Source organism: Notolepis coatsorum (genome assembly GCF_963971535.1).
Source record: "Notolepis coatsorum genome assembly, chromosome: 9".
NCBI lineage: Eukaryota > Metazoa > Chordata > Actinopteri > Aulopiformes > Paralepididae > Notolepis > Notolepis coatsorum.
Window position 1 is genome coordinate 118,820,445 of NC_140173.1, and position 20,495 is coordinate 118,840,939.

General features: G+C 45.0%; 1 protein-coding gene across 1 annotated transcript in view; it reads left to right on the forward strand.

The window, feature by feature from the left end:
- Positions 1–370: 370 nt before the first annotated feature.
- Positions 371–20,495, forward strand: part of LOC311234938 (calcium-activated potassium channel subunit alpha-1a-like) — a gene marked incomplete at both ends in the record, with an annotated part of 336,543 nt that continues 316,418 nt past the window's right edge. The window contains one exon of the mRNA XM_084322217.1: positions 371–646. Coding sequence (XP_084178343.1) covers positions 371–646 — 276 coding nt within the window. The remainder of the gene's footprint in view (positions 647–20,495) is intronic.

The window sequence follows — 20,495 nt, forward strand, 5'->3', positions numbered from 1 at the left end:
ATTGGCAGTCACGACGGCTGCAAACGAGACCATACATTATTGGCCATGGTGGCATTTGATTTGGCCCGATAGACGCGGAGAACCCCTCGAAATGAGAAGCGCTCAACCTTCGTTATTATTATTATTGCGGATTTAAATGCCTCTCTCAAAGGGCCACCGACCCGTTATTCTGGACCAGCTGGTCACGCGTGCGGTGTATTCCACTGTCACGGAAACCAATTCATAGGCAAGTGAAATAATAAAGAAACAGACTACATATAGGGTGGGTGAGAATAATCTACAGCGAAGAGGGGGTTTTCTTTTCAAGCAATATGGCTGGTGGTGAGTGGGGCTGGGGACGCTGGCTGCACGGACTCTCCGAGGCTCCCCGATGCTAGCTGAGCCGGATGGCACCGTTCCCTCTATGAGGACTAATAATATCAATAATAATATAAATCCGGACTCTTCGATCTTTATATCCAAGATGGAAGACGTGGTCATCCCGTTCTCGTCAGAGGTGCCCTGCGACAATAATGGACAGCGCATGTGGTGGGCATTCCTCGCGTCCTCCATGGTGACGTTTTTCGGGGGTCTCTTCATCATCCTGCTGTGGAGGACCCTCCAATATCTCTGGACTGTTTGCTGCCATTGCAAGGTCAAAAGCAAGGTACAGTAATGCAATCAGTTGTTGTCTGTTGACTGATGATTATATGTGTGTGTTATGCCGCGTATCACAGCATACAGTGTAGAGATGCTGCTTATTACACCCCCAACAATCTGTTCACAGATACACTTGTATTATTTACAATTATGACACATCGGCCCGAGCCCACTTCTTGTTGCGTTACATTGCACTGTGCAAAGTGACTCACCACTACCTGAGCTGCTGGATTCATCTGTGCACTGTCTGTCAGGCCTGCAAAATGTGAGAGTGGGAACAAAACACCTATTTTTTATTCTCACAAACATGTAACCAGTTTATCCAGTTTAACCACATAGACATAACTTGTTCAGTAATTCATAATGAATGCATTCCCCTGATATGAACATGTATTTGTCATCTCCTTGCCACCCTTGCATGAGGGGGGTGGATTGGATGAGATGAAATATAATCCTTCATCCCTATAGCAAAAATGAACATCAAGATTCCTCCATGCAATAGTCGGTCCATAACTTAAAAATAAAAATAGGAACATATCGTACACAATTCACCCACTGAGACCTAATTAAGTCTGCTGGGATATCTCATGTAAAGACATCAAGGAATTCCCTTTCATACTCTGCAACATATCTGCAATATGATGCCCCTAGAGGCCTATGTTCTTCTCACAACCATTCAGAAAGGAATTTCTTCTTTTCTGGATGGACCCCCCCCCCCCCCCCCCCCCCACACACACACACACATACACACTCCAATTTACAGTTGTGATGAAGGCTACATGTCTGCATGGCTCATCTACATTTGATATTCATATGCAGAGTGATGAAGGCTACATGTCTGCATGGCTCATCTACATTTGATATTCATATGCAGAGTGATGAAGGCTACCTGTCTTGCATGGCTCATCTACATTTGGCGATACAAGGATGTTCCCCCCTCGCTTTTTTTGTACATGGCCCACACAGGGAATGAATCATACAGTAGGTGATTCACAGGTTTAAAGCCTGACTGTTATGACTGAGCACTCCTCTGTTACAGCCAGACTTATAGACAAACATTAATATTCAAGGTGTGCAGAACATCATTTCATATTCTCTTAGATATGCTTTTTGCCTTTGTTTTATGCTCTGTTAAACACGTTTTGAGATGATATGTAAATCCAGTAAGATGTCAGGCTGGCATTATTGCATTATTTACTGCCAATCTGGTTACTGCTATATTTAGAGAGAATGGGGATATGAAGAGAGAAATGAAGAGAGAATAGCAGAGAGAGAGAGACAAACAGACAGACGGATAGACGGACAGACAGAGAGGGAGAGAGAGAAGGCGAGAGAGACAGACAGACAGCGAGAGAGTGAGAGGTCTTCCTCACCCTTGATATCGACTTAGATGGTTTCTAATTAAAATGGGACATGTCATGTCCCTGGTGCTGGTCCTCTGCAGCCCAGGTCATAGTATGGGAGGCCCAACTATTCAAAAGCCTAACCAAACAAGACGCCACCTATCCAGCCAGTTACCAGACACCACCTATCCAGTCATCCTGCACTGCCACCCAGTGGACATTGCACATGACCCAGTTGACAACGCGCGCCACCTAGCCGTATGCTAACCTAGCCATACGCCACCTAGCCATACGCCACCTATCCAGTCACCCTGCGCTGTCACCCAGTGGACATTGCACATGACCCAGTTGACAACGCGCGCCACCTAGCCGTACGCCACCTAGCCATACGCCACCTAGCCATACGCCACCTATCCAGTCACCCTGCGCTGTCACCCAGTGGACATCACGTGTGACCCAGTTGACGGGTGCGGGCCACATGGCCGGGTAGTGCGCAATGTCCAATTCTACATCGCACACTACCGAGCCGGGTATAGCTCAGATTGGACAGAGCTTCACTCATAATTTAATGAAAGTGGAAGTAGATTGTTTTGCGTTGTTGTTGTTGTTGTTGTTGTTGTTGTTGTTGTTGTTGTTGTTGTTGTTGTTACACATCATGGGTCACTATTCTTGCAATTGATAGACTATTAAATCCATATTTTTTTTATCTTGATGGACCAGTTGTCCACAAGGGGGGGGGGGGGGGGGGGGGGTGGGCAGGCGGAAATTGTCTCCATTAGGGATTATAAACAAATATATCCTACACTCTATCTCTAGTCAATCAATTGCAAGAGTATTGATCCATGATGTGTAAGAGTAACACACAAAAAACACACCACAACAAAAACAACTCAACACAATCTACTTCTTCTTTACCTAAATGATGTAGGTAAGTGAAGTTCTATCCAATCTGTGCTATCCCGCTGGGTAGAGCACAATGTCCAATTGGGTCGCTCTGTAGCTAGCCGGCTGGATGGCGCACTGTCAACTGGGTCGTGCACAATGTCCACTGGGTGGTTTTTGGTAACTGGCAGTGGCTGGATAGGTGGTGTCCTGTTTGGTTCAGCTTTTCAATAGTTTGGCCTCCCATAGACTGCCCTGCTGAAACACCCAGGCCGTCAGTTCATAAGACTCACAACACAATGAGCTGTGGGGTCTCTGCAGAGCTATAACCACCAGTCTGGATGTAATCAAATGCCAAAGTCCATCATAAATGGACCTCATTTAGACCAAGAGATAATTCTTCCTAGTGTGCTATTTAGACGGCTGTCACTTCACAACGCCCATAAATCCCGTAATCAGAAATGGCATCAAACCATATGGCAGCCCTCATATGCCCCAGCATTTCGCTAAGAGCTTGATGAAAATAACCCCGCAAATAAAATTATGAGGTGTCCATCTTGTGACCGCTGGTGTGGATCTGGCTGGATCTGGTTACCCCCCAAATGAGGATAACCTGTGATAGTAATGTGTGTGTAATGAGGGCTTCCTCTCTCCACTCCGTGTCCTAGTGGCATGGGTCATCCTCCTGGGTGACTTTGAGAGACTTTGAGAGGGTGGGCGACACCTCTGCTGTGGAGGGAAAAGGCTTGTTAGGAGTATTATTAAGGAGGGAAACCGGATCTGCGGTACATTCAGCTGACCAGCGAGGCTCAAGTTGGCATGATGATGCCGTTAGACCGGGATCGCATAGCTGCAGGGGGAGCTTTACTTTCGGCGATACCCGGCCCTGGGAGATCCGGGGTGAGAAAATGAAACCTGTGGGGGAGGTGGAAAGTGGAGGGTGAGTAGTTGACAATAAGCAATTTTCTGGATTTATCCAAAGCTTTTGATACTGTGGACCATAAAATACTTAAATCAAAGCTTCAGAGGTATGGTTTGGCTGGCGACGTGATTAAATGGCTCAGTGACTATCTTTATAATAGGGAACAGTTTGTTTCCATTAATAGCGATGACTCTGACAGGGCAAAGCTAGTCTGTGGGGTTCCTCAGGGCTCTATACTTGGCCCCCTTTTATTTTTGATTTATATAAATGATTTTGCTTGGGTATCTCCTAGAGTATTCTCGATCTTGTTTGCTGATGACACCAACATTATAATGTCACATGAGAATTTTGCAGTATTAATTAGGGAAGCCAATGATGGTTTATCTTGTGTCTCAGATTGGTTCCAGACTAATAAGCTATCGTTAAATGTAGAAAAATCTAATTTTATTGTATTTTGTAATAAAGGTAAAAGTTATTCGAAAAAGGAGGCAAAGCCATTAATCAGTGACACTGAAATCAAACAAGTAACTTCAACAACGTTTTTAGGGATCTTAGTTGATGATAAACTCAATTGGAAAAAACACATTGATCATGTTTGTAAAAAGCAATGAAGTCAGTAGGTATAATTAGGAAGGTGTGTTTATTGATAAATAGAAGTTGTTTTTGGGCTAGCACTCAATCAAATCAAAGCACTCATTCATCTCATCTTCAAAAAAATATTTTACTTCAAAAAAGATTTGTTAGACTGGCAGTGGCAACCCTCTCAGATCGATTTGAACCATCTGCTCCTGTTTTCAAGAAACTAAACATTCTGACTGTCTGAGGTTAATTCTTTACAGATATGTATATTTGTGTACAAATGCATTTATGATCATCACAATCTAACAAATGGTTTTAATAGTTTTTTTTTTCTTTTAATTCGGATGTTCATTCATATGTTACACGTCAGTCCAGGGACCTGCATAATATACCTTATTCTGGTACTTCTCTTAGGCAGTTCTCAGTGAGGTATAGAGGGCCCAATCTTTGGAATGCAGCTGATCCTATGCTGAGGAAATCTCCATCTCTGCTTATTTTTAAAGTAAACTACAAAAAAATTCTCATATCCAAAAGTAGTAGATAGATAAATAGGTCATACATGTAGGTATGCATTTGGTTATGTGGGTGGGTAGGTTTGTAGGCAGGTGGGTGGGTGGTTATGTATTATTATGTACGCAGTATACACAGTATATGCATGTATGTACTGTGTGTATGTATGTTTGTGTTAATATGTATATTTTTGTATGTTTTGATTTGACAAAACAGGGGAAGTTCTCGATATGCCTCTAGGCTTCTAACTTCTCCTTCACAATATGGTTATTATGTATTACATTTTTTTTAAACTTTTGTTTAACTCTGTGTTAATAAATAAATACAAATACAAGATCAAAGACAGAAGGCAAGGACATAATGCCCAGCGACGTTGCTCAAGATGATCGGAATTTACTTCTTATAATAATAACCCGGGAATTCTTAACCCGGAATGAGGTGACGAGTGGCAGCTGAGAAGTCACTCTCGGGGTCATTGCTGATGGTTACAGGATGTTACACGATGACACAATACTGTTACCAGGACACCTCGCTGAGTGTTTTAAGATTTTATATTCTTTTTACATTTTCTTTATTTTTTTTTACACCAATATATGAGTGCACTTTCAGAGCACCTTTCACTAGAGGTTTAGAAGTGTCCCGTGACTACAGTAAAGTTACACTCTGACGAAACCTCTTACGTTTGTAGAATGTGGGGCATCCTGATGCATGAGAACAGTACAGAACACAACAGTAGAGTACACAACAGTACAACAACCCCAGGGCACCTCTATGATGTTGACCCAAGCAGATGTACTTTGTATTTCTTGACTGACGGATATTCCTAACCTCAAAGCTACACATCAGGTTGAATTATGTACTGTAGCAGTATGAGTCAACAAACATTGTTTTGCACATGGTAGCCTCTCAGAAGATGCATTAGAAGCATTAGCTGCCAGTGCCACCCATCTTTCTTAGGGGAAACCGTTTTCTTCCTGACGTTTATAAAAAATGTATGTATTTATATTTTGACTGTGATATACATAGACTCCTCACACCTTCTGAGGAAGGTGTTTTGCACTGAACGAGAGAGACCTCTATCAAGACAACGATAATGCATATGCATAGCTGACCTAAATGTTGAGTCCGGGACGGACATTCATTTAGCTGAAGTGTAGGATACACTGTTTTTCTGGGTGGCCTGGTTAGTAAGCCTGTCCTATTTTTCCTTCCCGTAGCTGTCTAGTCTTGCTGAGTTGCACTACTTGGTGCTGGCTGGCTTGTGGCTAATGAGAGTTTAGATGTGTGTTGGCTGCTGGTTCCTGTCATGGAAGGCCAGACTGTTGCAGAGAACCGTTACCTTTGCTAAGGGTCAATTTGATTCGTTTTGATACTTTTTAACCCCTGCAATGAAATGTTATGACCTTTCCTTAAAGGAGAATGCTGCCCATTCTAAGAATCCCCATATGTTCTTTCTGTGCCACAGGACAGTTCAGTCAGTAGTGAACACGCACAACTCTCTCCCAAAGCTAGAGATCAGAGAATGAACCCTTCAATCACAGATGTAACTGGGATGTAAGATCTGAGGCTCTGATTTTATGAGGCCATACAATGTTTGTGTGAGCCCTTACACCCAAATTAGGTTTATATTCTAGCATTGTTAGAAGGTCTAAAATAATTAGAATCTAATTTGTGTGCAAGAGCTCACAGATATATATATATTATGGCCTCATAAAGTCAGAGCCCCTCTCTGATTTCTAGCTTTAGGAGAGAGTAGTGCGTGGGCGGCTACGTGGCGTAGTGGGCAAGGCGCTCACCACAAAATCTGGAGACGCTGGGCTCGCCTGTTCGAGCCCAGCGCTCCACATTTGCTTTCAGTTTAGCTGGTCGTCCGTACTAATACACATTGGCCGTATTAGGGGGTGGGAAACTGATGGGTGGGGATCGGGCGTTGTGGACAGCGACTCCTACAGGTCGGTTGGTGCGCCTGCGCAGTAGAATCAGGAAGTGTCGGGGGCAGCGTGAGCCTCCCACGCGTTACTCCTCGCCACTGAGAGATCGAGCTGCGCAGGTCAAAAGATGCGACTGCTGTTACCTCAAGTACCGGAGGGGACTTGTGCTATGTATGACTTAGTCCACATTGCAGCCGGCTTGTGGGAGGCAAGAAACAGCGTTTGTGACAGGGGAGGGTTGAATTGGATGATACGAAATTGGGATGGGAGAAAATATATAGAAAATGGGAGAAAAAGTGGATAAAAAAAAAGGAGAGAGTAGTGCGTGTTCACTACTGACTGAGCTGTCCCGGGGCACAGGAAGAGGACTGAACTGTCCCGGGGGCGTGAACACTTTAGGCAACCAACATGCGCTTCCGCGTTTCTCTGATTGGCCGAGTGCCTTCCGCGTTTCTCTGATTGGCCGAGCGCGGCTCCCCCTTAAGCTCCAGGAGAGAGGAGAGAGGCTGAAAACCCGCAGTTCTTGCCCGACTGATGGGAGCCGAATCCTGGATCAGATTTTTCTGATGAATACCCCCAAAACATGGAGGTCCCGAACGCATGGAAGTATTGATTGCGCCGTAACGAATCATTGAAAAAATATACCGTTAACTGGAATATGTTGTGCCTTTACACATATGTTGGATTATGTAATTGGTTTGTCATGACAAACTAATAAAAAAATCGCGATTTCCATTCATTGTAAACAATGATGCATAGTCACTGTGTGTTGATGTAGCCACCGGGTAAATCGCGATTTTTTTATTAGTTTGTCATGACACAGTCGGGGCACAGGAAGAGGACTGAACTGTCCTGGGGCACAGGAAGAGGACTGAACAGGAAGAGGACTGAACTGTCCCGGGGCACAGGAAGAGGACTGAACTGTCCCGGGGCACAGGAAGAGGACTGAACAGGAAGAGGACTGAACTGTCCCGGGGCACAGGAAGAGGACTGAACAGGAAGAGGACTGAACTGTCCCGGGGCACAGGAAGAGGACTGAACTGTCCCGGGGCACAGGAAGAGGACTGAACTGTCCCGGGGCACAGGAAGAGGACTGAACTGTCCTGGGGCACAGGAAGAGGACTGAACTGTCCTGGGGCACAGGAAGAGGACTGAACTGTCCCGGGGCACAGGAAGAGGACTGAACTGTCCTGGGGCACAGGAAGAGGACTGAACTGTCCTGGGGCACAGGAAGAGGACTGAACTGTCCCGGGGCACAGGAAGAGGACTGAACAGGAAGAGGACTGAACTGTCCTGGGGCACAGGAAGAGGACTGAACAGGAAGAGGACTGAACTGTCCTGGGGCACAGGAAGAGGACTGAACTGTCCTGGGGCACAGGAAGAGGACTGAACAGGAAGAGGACTGAACTGTCCTGGGGCACAGGAAGAGGACTGAACAGGAAGAGGACTGAACAGGAAGAGGACTGAACAGGAAGAGGACTGAACTGTCCTGGGGCACAGGAAGAGGACTGAACAGGAAGAGGACTGAACTGTCCTGGGGCACAGGAAGAGGACTGAACAGGAAGAGGACTGAACAGGAAGAGGACTGAACAGGAAGAGGACTGAACTGTCCCGGGGCACAGGAAGAGGACTGAACAGGAAGAGGACTGAACAGGAAGAGGACTGAACAGGAAGAGGACTGAACTGTCCCGGGGCACAGGAAGAGGACTGAACTGTCCCGGGGCACAGGAAGAGGACTGAACAGGAAGAGGACTGAACTGTCCCGGGGCACAGGAAGAGGACTGAACTGTCCTGGGGCACAGGAAGAGGACTGAACTGTCCCGGGGCACAGGAAGAGGACTGAACAGGAAGAGGACTGAACTGTCCTGGGGCACAGGAAGAGGACTGAACTGTCCTGGGGCACAGGAAGAGGACTGAACTGTCCCGGGGCACAGGAAGAGCATATGACTGAACTGTCCCGGGGCACAGGAAGAGGACTGAACTGTCCTGGGGCACAGGAAGAGGACTGAACTGTCCTGGGGCACAGGAAGAGCATATGACTGAACTGTCCCGGGGGCCTGATTGCTTTTATCAACGCGTTCGTGTTTCCGCGTCTCTGATTGGCCAGGTCATGTGACATGTACGCCCAATCGTGGGACCGCAAGTTTCTACACTGGTTAAGCTTAGGCACTCTTTCGAAGTTGGTTAAGGTTAGAGTTTGTCTTAGAGCAGGGCGATAGAACGCCTGCCCTGATTCCAAACTCTAACCTTAACCAACTGCGAAAGAGTCACCTAAGCTTAACCAGTGATACACTAGGCGTTAGGTAGTTTGTTGGTAGGCTGTTCGACCCGGAAATAGGCGCAGAACTTGCCGTCCCACGATTGGCGCACATGTCACATGACCTGGCCAATCAGAGCGCAAAACGGGAACCCGGAAACACGAACGCGTTGGTAAAAGCATAGACGCGTCCCGGGGCACAGGAAGAACATATGTGAATTCTTTAAATGGGTGGCATTCCCCTTTTGTGGTCATGGATATATCGCCTATGCAAAATGTGGACACACTGATGCAATGTCTGTTAAGTTTTTTCTATACCGAGACGATGCAGTTCTATTGACAAGCTTTGTATGCATTGCATACAGGATACAAAGCTCTAACGAACTGCTGCAGATTCCGAGGGTTAAGTTTGCATTGTGTTTTTGAAGGGATCAAGTCAACAGAAACTCAAAGATCGTTGGGGTGAAAACACAAGCCGCTGCTGAAATATAGTATAAAATGACCCTATTAAATCCGCCAGCAGTAATTTTATACTGTATTTCAGCAGCGACTTCTGTTTTCACCCCAACGATCTTTGTCGAGACTCTTTGAGCTTTCTGTTGATCCCTTCGAAAACACAATGCAAACTTGCAATAATTGGTTAGGACAGGTTTTGACTTGACCCTCAGAATCTGTGGCCGTTGGTTATAGAGCTTTATGTAATGCATACAAAGCTCGTCAATAGATCTACATTCGGGTCTGACTTTCATGTTGGTTCCTCAAACTTTATTACTTCTAAATGGTTCATTTTCCTTTAGAAAAATATTGCCTACTACGGTTTTTCATGCTATACAGCATGTCAGTTAAAAGGATCCTCATCCTTTCATGAAGGCCAACTCACAGGTGCAGTTCTTTATCACTCTTCCCAAGGCTGTTGGTATGGTTGATCACTACCTCCTTCTGTTATGACACTGTTATTTACACCTCTAACTCTGATATTGATATATAACTTTGATATATAACTTTGATATATAACTCTGATATCTAACTCTTTTTATGACTTATACTTTATTGAGTTTTCTTTTTTCTTTTTGCACACACAGGACTTCAGGACAATACAAATTCATGATGACATAACTTGTGAATTGACATGGGTCGGTCCTGAAGGACATCACACACACCTAGACCACTAACATCCAGACTACAATGACACCCCCCCACATGGGGGGAAGACGGAACAAAAAACACAAAAGAAAAATTCAAAAAATAAATAAAAATAAAAAATAAAAACGAATCCAAAAAATTTAATGAAAAGTAATAACAAGACAAAAAGAAACAACACAAAAAAAATAAAAAATCGACCACATTAAACCGAATAAACATGATATCTAACTCTTGATATCTAACTGTGATATATAACTCTGATATACTCATATATAAACAAACTTGTATTGAATAGGAAGATGTCCTGCTGCAGCATGGTGTTTGGTACACAACACAGTCATTCATATGCCTTTGACTTGCATATTATTTTGAATTTTGGGTCACCCCTTGTGAAAAGTGATTTGTTCAAATATCTTCATTCACCCTGATCTCTCATTTTAAGCCCCATGTTGAATTTATTGTAAAAAGAAAAAATAACATATGGCTGTCTGAGTTCACTTTATCACTCAATTCATTATTTTACATTTCAAGTCAGAAAAATAATAATTTCTCAGATGATACTTATTTATTGTGCTGACATTGTCTATCGGAACACCTCTGATACTCATCTCAGGCCCCTTAATGTTGTATATAATTCTCTATGTAGATTTGTTTTGAGGTGTCCATATAGAACTCATCATTGTTTCATGTATGAATCATTTAATTGGCTGCAGCCGAAGATTTCACTGGCTTCAGTTCATCTTCAACTGTGTTTATTATTATTTTTTATTTTTTTTGTATCTCTCTTTCTCCGATTTTTCTCTGTTTTCTCCCCGTCCCAATTTAGTCGTTGTGCCAATTTCCCCCCCCCCCCCTCCCCTACCTGGTTGTTGTGCGCATGTTCTCCTACTGGTCGGTACAAGGGAACCCTGAAGTATCCGCACACTTCCTCCAACACGTGCGGCGACAGCCAGTGGCTCTCTTCTCACCTGGCAGCGAGGGCTCTCATTGGTGAAGTGTAACGCGTGGGAGGTCACGCTGCCTTCCTCAAGTCCTGCCTCCGCTGAGCAAGCGCCCAGACCTGACCTGTAGGCGTCACTGTCCACAACGCCAGTTTTCCACCCACGGCTTCCCTCCCCCTAACCCAGCCAAACGAGTTAGTATAGCGATCAGCCCAAGCCAAGGCAATGCTGACTCCGGGAGTCGAGACCGCAACTGTGTTTATTCTAACTGTCCTTCCTATTTTAAACAGTTTTTGGTTCCCCATGTAGATCTTCTTATCCACTCAAACAGATAAAATACCCCTTTGTCTTTGTCCGAAGTCGGATGCAGGTCATTCCAATACAAAGCTCCCTCCGACTGGAATAACCGTCCTCTTTTTTCTGAGATATATCCGCTGCTTTAGGACATCTTTATTTTCTCACCTTAAAACACCCTGTTTATGCTTTTAATTTGTGCGTACATACAATCTTCAGTTATAATAAACTGAGGACAAGCTGCTTCAATTTCTCTTTATGTTGATGTAACTTAATTGATTTATTACCAGGGTCACTTTACAGCAGCTGAGGGCAGGAGGTGTGGGTGGGAGCTGTCTGTATCTGTGTATTGGCAGTGTGTGTTTGTTATGTAATGCTGTTTTTGTCCGTATGTGTTTTATAATTTAGTGTTTATGTCTATTGGACCCCCTTTAAAATGAGATGCTACACCTTGAGGGGCTATCCCTTCAATAAATTCAACGTGGGTTGGGTAATTGCACAGACCCAATGTAAACATGCGTCTTTGATACATGGTGTCATATTGAAATTATATTTTTAACCGTTACTGAGTGAGTAAGTATTTTTAAACAGTCTGTAACATTACTTAGACTACACAATGTTGGCTCAGACAGCCTGTCTCTCAGACCGCTTTCTCCCTGGGCTGTCTTGTCAGGCTGTAGTTAGCGAATGAAAAGTCTAACCTGGGCTGTCTGTCAGGCTGTAGTTAGCGAATGAAAAGACTAACCTGGGCTGTCTGTCAGGCTGTAGTTAGTTAGTGAATGAAAAGTCTAACCTGGGCTGTCTGTCAGGCTGTAGTTAGTTAGTGAATGAAAAGTCTAACCTGGGCTGTCTGTCAGGCTGTGGTTAGTGACTGAGTCGAAAGGTATTACAGTACCTGAGTGCTCCATCACTTCACACTTACTCAGTGTAGGTAAATGGTAAATGAACTGCATTTACAGTATAGCACTTTTATCCAAAGCACTTTACAACTTATGCCTCACATTCACCCATTCACTCACACATTCACACACTGATGGCAGAGGTGACCATGCAAGGTGCCGACCTGCTCATCAGGAGCAATTAGGGGGTTAAGCCCCTTCAACTCATTCAGAACGCAGCGTCCCGCCTGATATCAAACCTACCGAAGTCAGCCCATGTCACCCCACTTCTCAGGGACCTGCACTGGCTCCCCATCGTCGCTCGAATCCGCTTCAAGGCCCTCAACCTGGCATATCGTGCGGCGAAGGGAACGGCTCCCGCCTACCTCCGGTCAATGGTCTCTAACTGCACACCCTCAAGACCCATACGCTCTGCATCCTCTGGCCGCCAGGCTCAGACCCACTCCTATCCAAGCTCCGGGAGGGTCATCAAAAAGAAGTCGCCTATTCTCGGTCCTTGCCCCACAATGGTGGAACGAACTTCCCACCACAGTTAGGACAGCCGAAACCCGTCCAATCTTTCGCCGACGACTAAAGACGCACTTCTTCAATCATTATCTGAAAAAAAAACCTTACTGTCATGCACTTGTCCTAATATACTAACCAACACTATAGCACTCAACACTTTGATGAACATTGTTACTCAGCTGATAGAGTTGTACCCTTCCTGCTGTCTTGTTGTACAAAACTTGTAAGTCGCTTTGGATAAAAGCGTCAGCTAAATGACAAAATGTAAATGTAAATGTAAGTGTCTTGCGCAAGGGCACTTCGACACGCTGCCAGGAGGAGCCGAAATCGAACTGGGAACCTTCCGATTACCAGGCGACCGCTCTACCTTCTGAGCCACTGACTTGGAGAAAATGGAGAGAGAGCAACGTATAATTTTAAACTAGGAATTTTCTGATCTGTACTGTGAATTGTAGGGATGCCCCGATCACGTTTTTTGCCACCGATACCGATCACCGATCGTCTTGAGCCATATCGGCCGATACCGATCGTTTTTGATTAAAAAAAATATATATATATATTTTATATAATATTTTTTTTTTTATAAAATATATATATTATATAATTAGACTTGTACTTGTATTATCTGCGAGACATCGCCACCACGCAACAAGTCAAAATGCTCGCTATCTGCAAACAGCTCCACTGTCTGTGTGTACTCGAGTAGCCTCCAGCTACGGCCAGGATTCTCCGGCGCTGCAGCTGGATCCTATTGGTATAAATCACATTCAGCATGCCCTGAGCTCGAATACGCATCGAATCAATCAATCAATCGGCGAAAATAAAGCATTATCACAGATCACTGATCTCATATTTATACTGAATATCGGCCGATACCGATCGCTGGCCGATCGATCGGGGCATCCCTAGTGAATTGTAAGGTTAATTACATTTGAAAGATGCCCCAATTTGGCAGCTGTGATGGATTTGAAGCTGTTGCAATTCATTTCCATAATTGAAGATTGATATAGATTTTTTTAGTTCTCATACCATAGCCCTGGAGTGAATTGAGATTGCATAAATCTCTCTCAGCCTTTCACTAGGCAATTCCCTTGTGTGTTTGTGTGTGTGCGTGTGCATGCGTGTGAGATAAAAACGGAGAATGTGTGCATGTGTTACAGCAGAGAGTGAATGCAGCATTGCACCAGTACACTCATCAGTGCACAGTGTACACTAGCTTTTAAAGGTGGATTGCGAAGAAGATGCCTGCAGAGAGGAGCTGTTATTATGAGTGTGTGTGTCCCCTCGTGCTTGGCAACGGGCCGGCTGCATTTCGCCAGAGCAGCAGAGAGCACACACCCTGCCATCAGCTGTCGCTCTCACTAACCCCCAGCCTAACCCGGCCCAGCCCTGCACAGCCCAGCCCAGCCCAGTCCAGCCCAGCCCAGCCCAGCCCAGCCCAGCCCAGCCCAGCCCGGCACAGTTAATTCAGACCAGCCCAGCCCAGCCCGGCACAGTTCATTCAGACCCTTGCACTCTGGGGGTAAACCATTAACATTTTTAAACCAACTCAAATGAAAGCAATCATTGGTGCCAGGGCTGGGCGATATGGGAAAAAATAGATGTCAAGATATTCAGAAGGACTTATTTATTTGACACAATATTTGCTTAGGTATGAGAACTCGCATGGTAGATAATCGAATCAATGTTCTCATTGGATTGCATAGTAATGGAAAGTGTGATTATAGTATCAAACTGAAACTCATTTTCAATTGACAGTAAATGTCTCGGTAATCGTGTCACGAGAATTCCGACTTAATTTGCATTTCTATCATGATTCAAATTGTGTATCATGATTCACATAATAAAAACATGACATAGAATACAATATTACAAACCGACGATAAACAATAAACCTTGACGTATTGCTTGGCTTTCATGTCATCAAGACACCAAATGTTTCCGATCCCGATTTTAGCATGATAGCGTTGTAAATATTCAACCTGGTATCAGGCTGAAAATAATCCATCTCTCTATGTGGTAACCATTGTAACCTCCTAGCCTGTGACATCGCTTCCACGTGGTTTATATGGTCTCGTATTTGTCCTGTGTGGTGTGAGGGGGGCCGTCATCTCACTGTACTGTGCGCTGGGCAGACTCTTGTGTTATTGCTACCAGTGGTAGAGTTCCAATGCGTCTTGTTGTTAGTCACACACACACACACACACACACACACACACACACACACACACACACACACACACACACACACACACACACACACACACACACACACCCCCCCCCCTCTCTTTCCAGGATGGGAATAACTCAACTGTCAACTTTTGAAAAACAAAGAAAGACACACAAGTCGTAGGGGCACAGTGGAAAGACGCCTCTATGTATAGTGACAGTGAGTTCGAGCTTAAATTTCTCCTCTTTTTGTTTAGCCTTTCCACTATCGTCTACTATTAACTTAACCAATTCTTTTTTTTTGTAAAATTAGATATGATAATTACCCGAGTAGATTTAAATTAAGCTCTTCCCGAGCTGCTTATCCTGAGCACGGCTGAATATAACTTTCTTTTCTGATACTCAAGAGGTGGAATGTGTTATTGTTCAACCGCGATCCTGCCTTTTCTGGGTACTAATCCCCATATTCTCTGGGCCTGAGTTGATGGCCATGTAGGGAGAGTTGCAGTGGGCCGCTCTTAATCCACAGACAAGAGGAGCCATATATCAAGCCAGACTATGTATACCATGAGGTGGACGCAGTGGTTCCCCCCCCCCCCCCCCCCGCGGTCCCCAACACAGTGCAGTAATGCTATTATGTCTTCTTTAGCCTGTCACCGGACTATTAAAAGGACCTCTGCTCCCCTTGAAGTATTCTAGAGGTTAAGGGTCAGCGAGTGAGGGTCTACCTGGCTCCTGGGAAAGGAGCGCCAGGCCCGGCATTCCCGCTTGTCAGAGACGCTCTGTGGGTCGACTAAGCCACCTGATCCAGGCCCCCGCCAAACAGGCAGCGGAAAGACAAATGGATCCCGTGGTGGAGCGGGGCTAAGCTGGCATAGGACGCCTGCTGGAGGAGGGAGATAGCTAGCTAGCGCCCGGGCTAGCTGGCGAGATCCTGGCTTACAGTGGGGCTAGTCAGCCAGCTTCCTCCCCCAGCTGTCGTTGTCTTTAAAACAGCTCAAGGGAGGACTCTCCCTGTAGCCGGGAGCCATAGGAATGGAAATGAATGCCATTTGTTTGAGAAGCAGACGTGTACTGTTGAGGTTTCCGTTGTGCCGGGAGAGGACGTTGGTCTTTTGATATTTGGAAATAGTTTTCATATTGAGATTTTGGACATGTCCTCCTCCTCTGTTTGTGTGTTGTTTGTGTGCTCTGGGAACTGATAGCGCTCTAAATCACAGTGGAGAGAAGTGGGATGGACTCTGCATTGTCTGTCAGGGCTTATGATGATATAAGCCTCATTTTCACGCTCACTCATGCTTCTCATGCAAATATGTGTGTGTGTGTGTGTGTGTGTGTGTGTGTGTGTGTGTGTGTGTGTGTGTGTGTGTGTGTGTGTGTGTGTGTGTGTGTGTGTGTGTGTGTGTGTGTGTGTGTGTGTGTGTGTGTGTGTGTGTGTGTGTGTGTGTGTGTGTGTGTGTGTGTGTGTGTGTGTGTGTGTGTGTGTGTGTGTGTGCGCGTTATGCATGTGTGCACATGCAAGAGGGAAGTGCAAGTGCATTCTTCTGTCTGAATGTCACATGGATTGATGCATTGTGCATAACAATATACTATAATTATGTACACATCTGTTTATCCTGCTTAATATAACCATTTCCTTATTTTTGTAGCTACATATCAACCTCTACATTTGAGGAAGTAGGCCTACAGATGGATGCATATTTACAGCCACTCAGTGTTGTGCTGGAGTGCCTATAGAGTGGTGCCTCAACCCTCCTTGTCACATATAACATGGAAACACTGCCATCCTCTCCTCTCCTGTCTTCTCTTTCCTCTCTTATCTTCTTCTCCTCTTCTCTCTCCCCCATCATCTTCCCTCCATCCATCCCCCGCACGCCTCCCTCCCAGCAGCGTGTGAAGCCAGCGGAGTGCTGATTTGCAGGCATCAAAACGCGCCTAACGTCATAATTGGTGCTTTGAGGTGTGTGCAGTGATGCAGTAAGGGGAGAGATGGGAAGATGGAAGGGAGATGGAGAGAGAGCGAGAGAAATGGAGGGAGGGAGGGAGGGTAGAGGACATGGCTGTGACCTTCAGGAGGGAGGGGAGAGGACATGCCTGTGACCTTCAGTGATCTGAGCGGGAGTATTCTTTTTTTTTTTTTTTACTTACATTTTTATTTGCAGTTTTTTGATAAACAACATAAACAGTACATTTCGACATACACAATTATAAAGACATAATATCAAAAATAAAAAAAAACAAATAAAAGATTGAGAAAAATGAGAAAAGAAAAAAGGGTGACATGGGTTCTTCGGTCCATTCTATTTTTACATTGTTTATTTACATATAAGGGAGTATTTCTGCTGTTATTCCTATTCAGAGATCATGTTGGCGACCGATGTGGCTCCATTAACCGACCCTGTGGGCGAACACAGCTTGGTGTCCATGCTTAGAGTGCGCTATGGCAGCTCACACCACCATCCATCACTGCTGCACCTTAGCAACCTGCCTCAATTAGCTTCTAAGTGGGTTGCACTAATATGCTAATGGTAATTGTCCTAGTCCTAACAGCAGGGTTGACGCTCTCGCAAACCACCGGCGTTGTGCCTGCCCAGCCGCCATGATAAAATGCTAGCACGGCCTTCCCAGCCAATGTTTGTACGTAAGGACCGGAGGCTGTAATGAAGGAAGACTGCAGGTGATTGACGACTCACGAGCCGGAGCCCTGCTCGGCTGAGGTAAACATGCTCACTAAGACACCGTTTTGACCTCGTGTCTTGACTTTCCCATTTAGAGGCTGCACAGAGTGAAGTGAACTGTCAATTAAGGCGTTGTTGTTGTTGTCTGGTGCTCGTCAAGAAGTCAAAGCCCTGAGTTGCCTTTTAGCTTCAGGTTTAGTCTGCTGTCTGACACTGAACTCCAAAGCTTTGTGTCCCGAGGCTAAAATATCCGTAAAACTTTCACTACCAAATTGCCCCCCGCAATTAGTTATAATATTATACTTGTTTTCAGCGCTTACATAGATGACTATCATGTCCCACTCAACAACTTTTATTTGGTGGATTTTGGGAGACATAGTTTTCCGTCTGCCGAAGCACTGTTCATTATCAATATCTGTTTATTTATTATATGGCATGCTCAATATTTGTTTATTTATTATATGGCACGCTAAGCACTGAAATAATTGCCCCCCCCCCCTTCCCATCCTGATGAGAATTCCTATGATACGCGCATGAGCGCATACATTGTGCCTGTGCATGAATGTGCGGTACACTTAATGGTCCCGGTTTGGGGGGGTTGAAAATATGGTCACCCTAATCTAGACGGTAGAACCAAGTGAGGCAGAGTAATTTCAGAGAGTGACCCGAGGGCTTTGTAAGACGATGCGCCTGGTGTTGAGTGCGGTGGTGTTCGAGTCCTGTCCATGACAGCGGTGTAGACCTCATGTACAGATGATGTAGGGTTAGCACAAGGTCACGGCCGAACCCTCATTAAAGATGGATGGTAATGCGGAGGCCCTGTGCGGTTTCCTTGACAGCCTGTGTTATTGAGGAGTAGACAACACCTTTGATTGGTCAACAGTTGCAACACTATTAAATTGCTTAGCTGTCCTCCAGGGAACCCTTTTGTATGGGTAGTTTTACTCTCTAGCTTGTATACAATAGTGTCCATCGACACTCATCAACAGCCATTTTGTAAAAAAAAATATATATATATTGTAAAGTTGACATGTACAAATGTCACATTAAACATGTCTCCGCAACCAGCCTATCAGTTTCTACCTCATAGGGTAAGAATAAAAAGCAGAGATATTACACTGTCAAGGCACAGGCCAGCCCTCCCTCCCTCCCTCCCTCCCTCCCTCCCTCCCTCCCTCCCTCCCTCCCTCCCTCCCTCCCTCCCTCCCTCCCTCCAACATGTCACTGAATCCACAAGAAGCTACGCACTTGAACCTCTAGACCCCATTAAAGAACCACACACGCAAACATATATCAGAGATGCAAACATGGAACATGGTGCTTTTTCCGTGTCAATTTGGGTGACTTGTGGGAATCATCGAGATCCAAAGATGCTACAAGAAGCATCCCACCTAAACTATTATGAAATCCTGGTAATCTTCATTAATTTAAATTCTCTAACTAACCCAATCAAATATGAAGCTGCTTTGTGTAGCTCTCTCGTTTTTCAGCCTACATGTGCAGGCTTGTGCATGTTTTCATCCCTGATACTGTATTTACAGTATTAAATACTGTATATACAGATGTCAAATACTATGAATTGTGCGGTGATCAGTTCAGTCAATATGTGCTTTCCCCCTCCTCTCAAGGTCATTCCCAGTCCAACGGCTTTATTAATTGATAATGAGTCTATTCATTATGGTCATAATCATGAAGGGTACATCCATATGAGTCTAATTGCTGCCTATTAGCGAGCTGATTGGTCCTGTTGCCAGATGGAATGTCTCATTTGCAGATCCTACATCATTGTGAAGATGGACTTTATGCATGTGAAGCCTGTGTGTCCCCCTCGTGGCTGTACTGTATGAATGCTCTGCTCTGAAATACGGAACCCAAACCTCGACACAAACAATGGAAGAAGTCAAACCTCACAATCTATTTCCCCATTCATGCCAAGCCGTGGGAAATTCCGTTGCATGTGGATTATGTGAGACGCAAGTCGCGGGGGACTGAAAATAGCAAGCAGCACAGTATGTTGTCTCTCAAGCTGGAAAATCTATAGGCTAATCTGCTGGAGGGAAACTATACAAGCGGTATATGAAAACATGCGGCCATATTACGTCCTACACGGGAAGTCTTCAGACATTTTGTTTTGGCATTGAAAATTGTCTCCTGCCACTGCACTGATTTCTTCTCCAGCGTCAGTCAGAATCCACTCGGTCTCCACTCTCCAGTGCTATTATGGGTCTGTTTTAACTAGCGGTTAATTTATTAAGCTCTGGCTCTGGAGAGCAGCATAGGGGGATGTTTTTAAGATTCAGGCAACACAGCATTGGAGAGCGCAGCACTTCTGTTGCATCTCCGGGTTTGGGTAGGATGCATTAAACATCATGGCCACAGGCAGTAGCTCTTCTGCTCAATGGAGATTTCAGAGAGAGAGAGAGAGAGAGGGAGAGAGAGAGAGAGAGAGAGAGAGAGAGAAGCACCGCATCACACACACTTGCTGCATTCCGACTGCATGCCATTTTAATCTTCATCGCAAGGTTACTGTGTGATGTGAGAGACATCTACGCAACTTTGTCTGTGACACCTGTCACCTGCCTGCTCGATGGCTTAAAGTACAGTTTGCAAGTAGTAAACAGATTGTAATTATAGGAAGGGAAGTTGCACACTCGTATCTTTACTGTGTGGCAGTTAGTCACGCCGTTGTCATCATTATTGTCTGGCAGTGAACTTTGGATCGAAGGTCTCCCTACTAAGACCCGTCTAATTTGACAAAGGATCTCCCAGCACTTTAACGTAACACTCGGGTAACACATGAC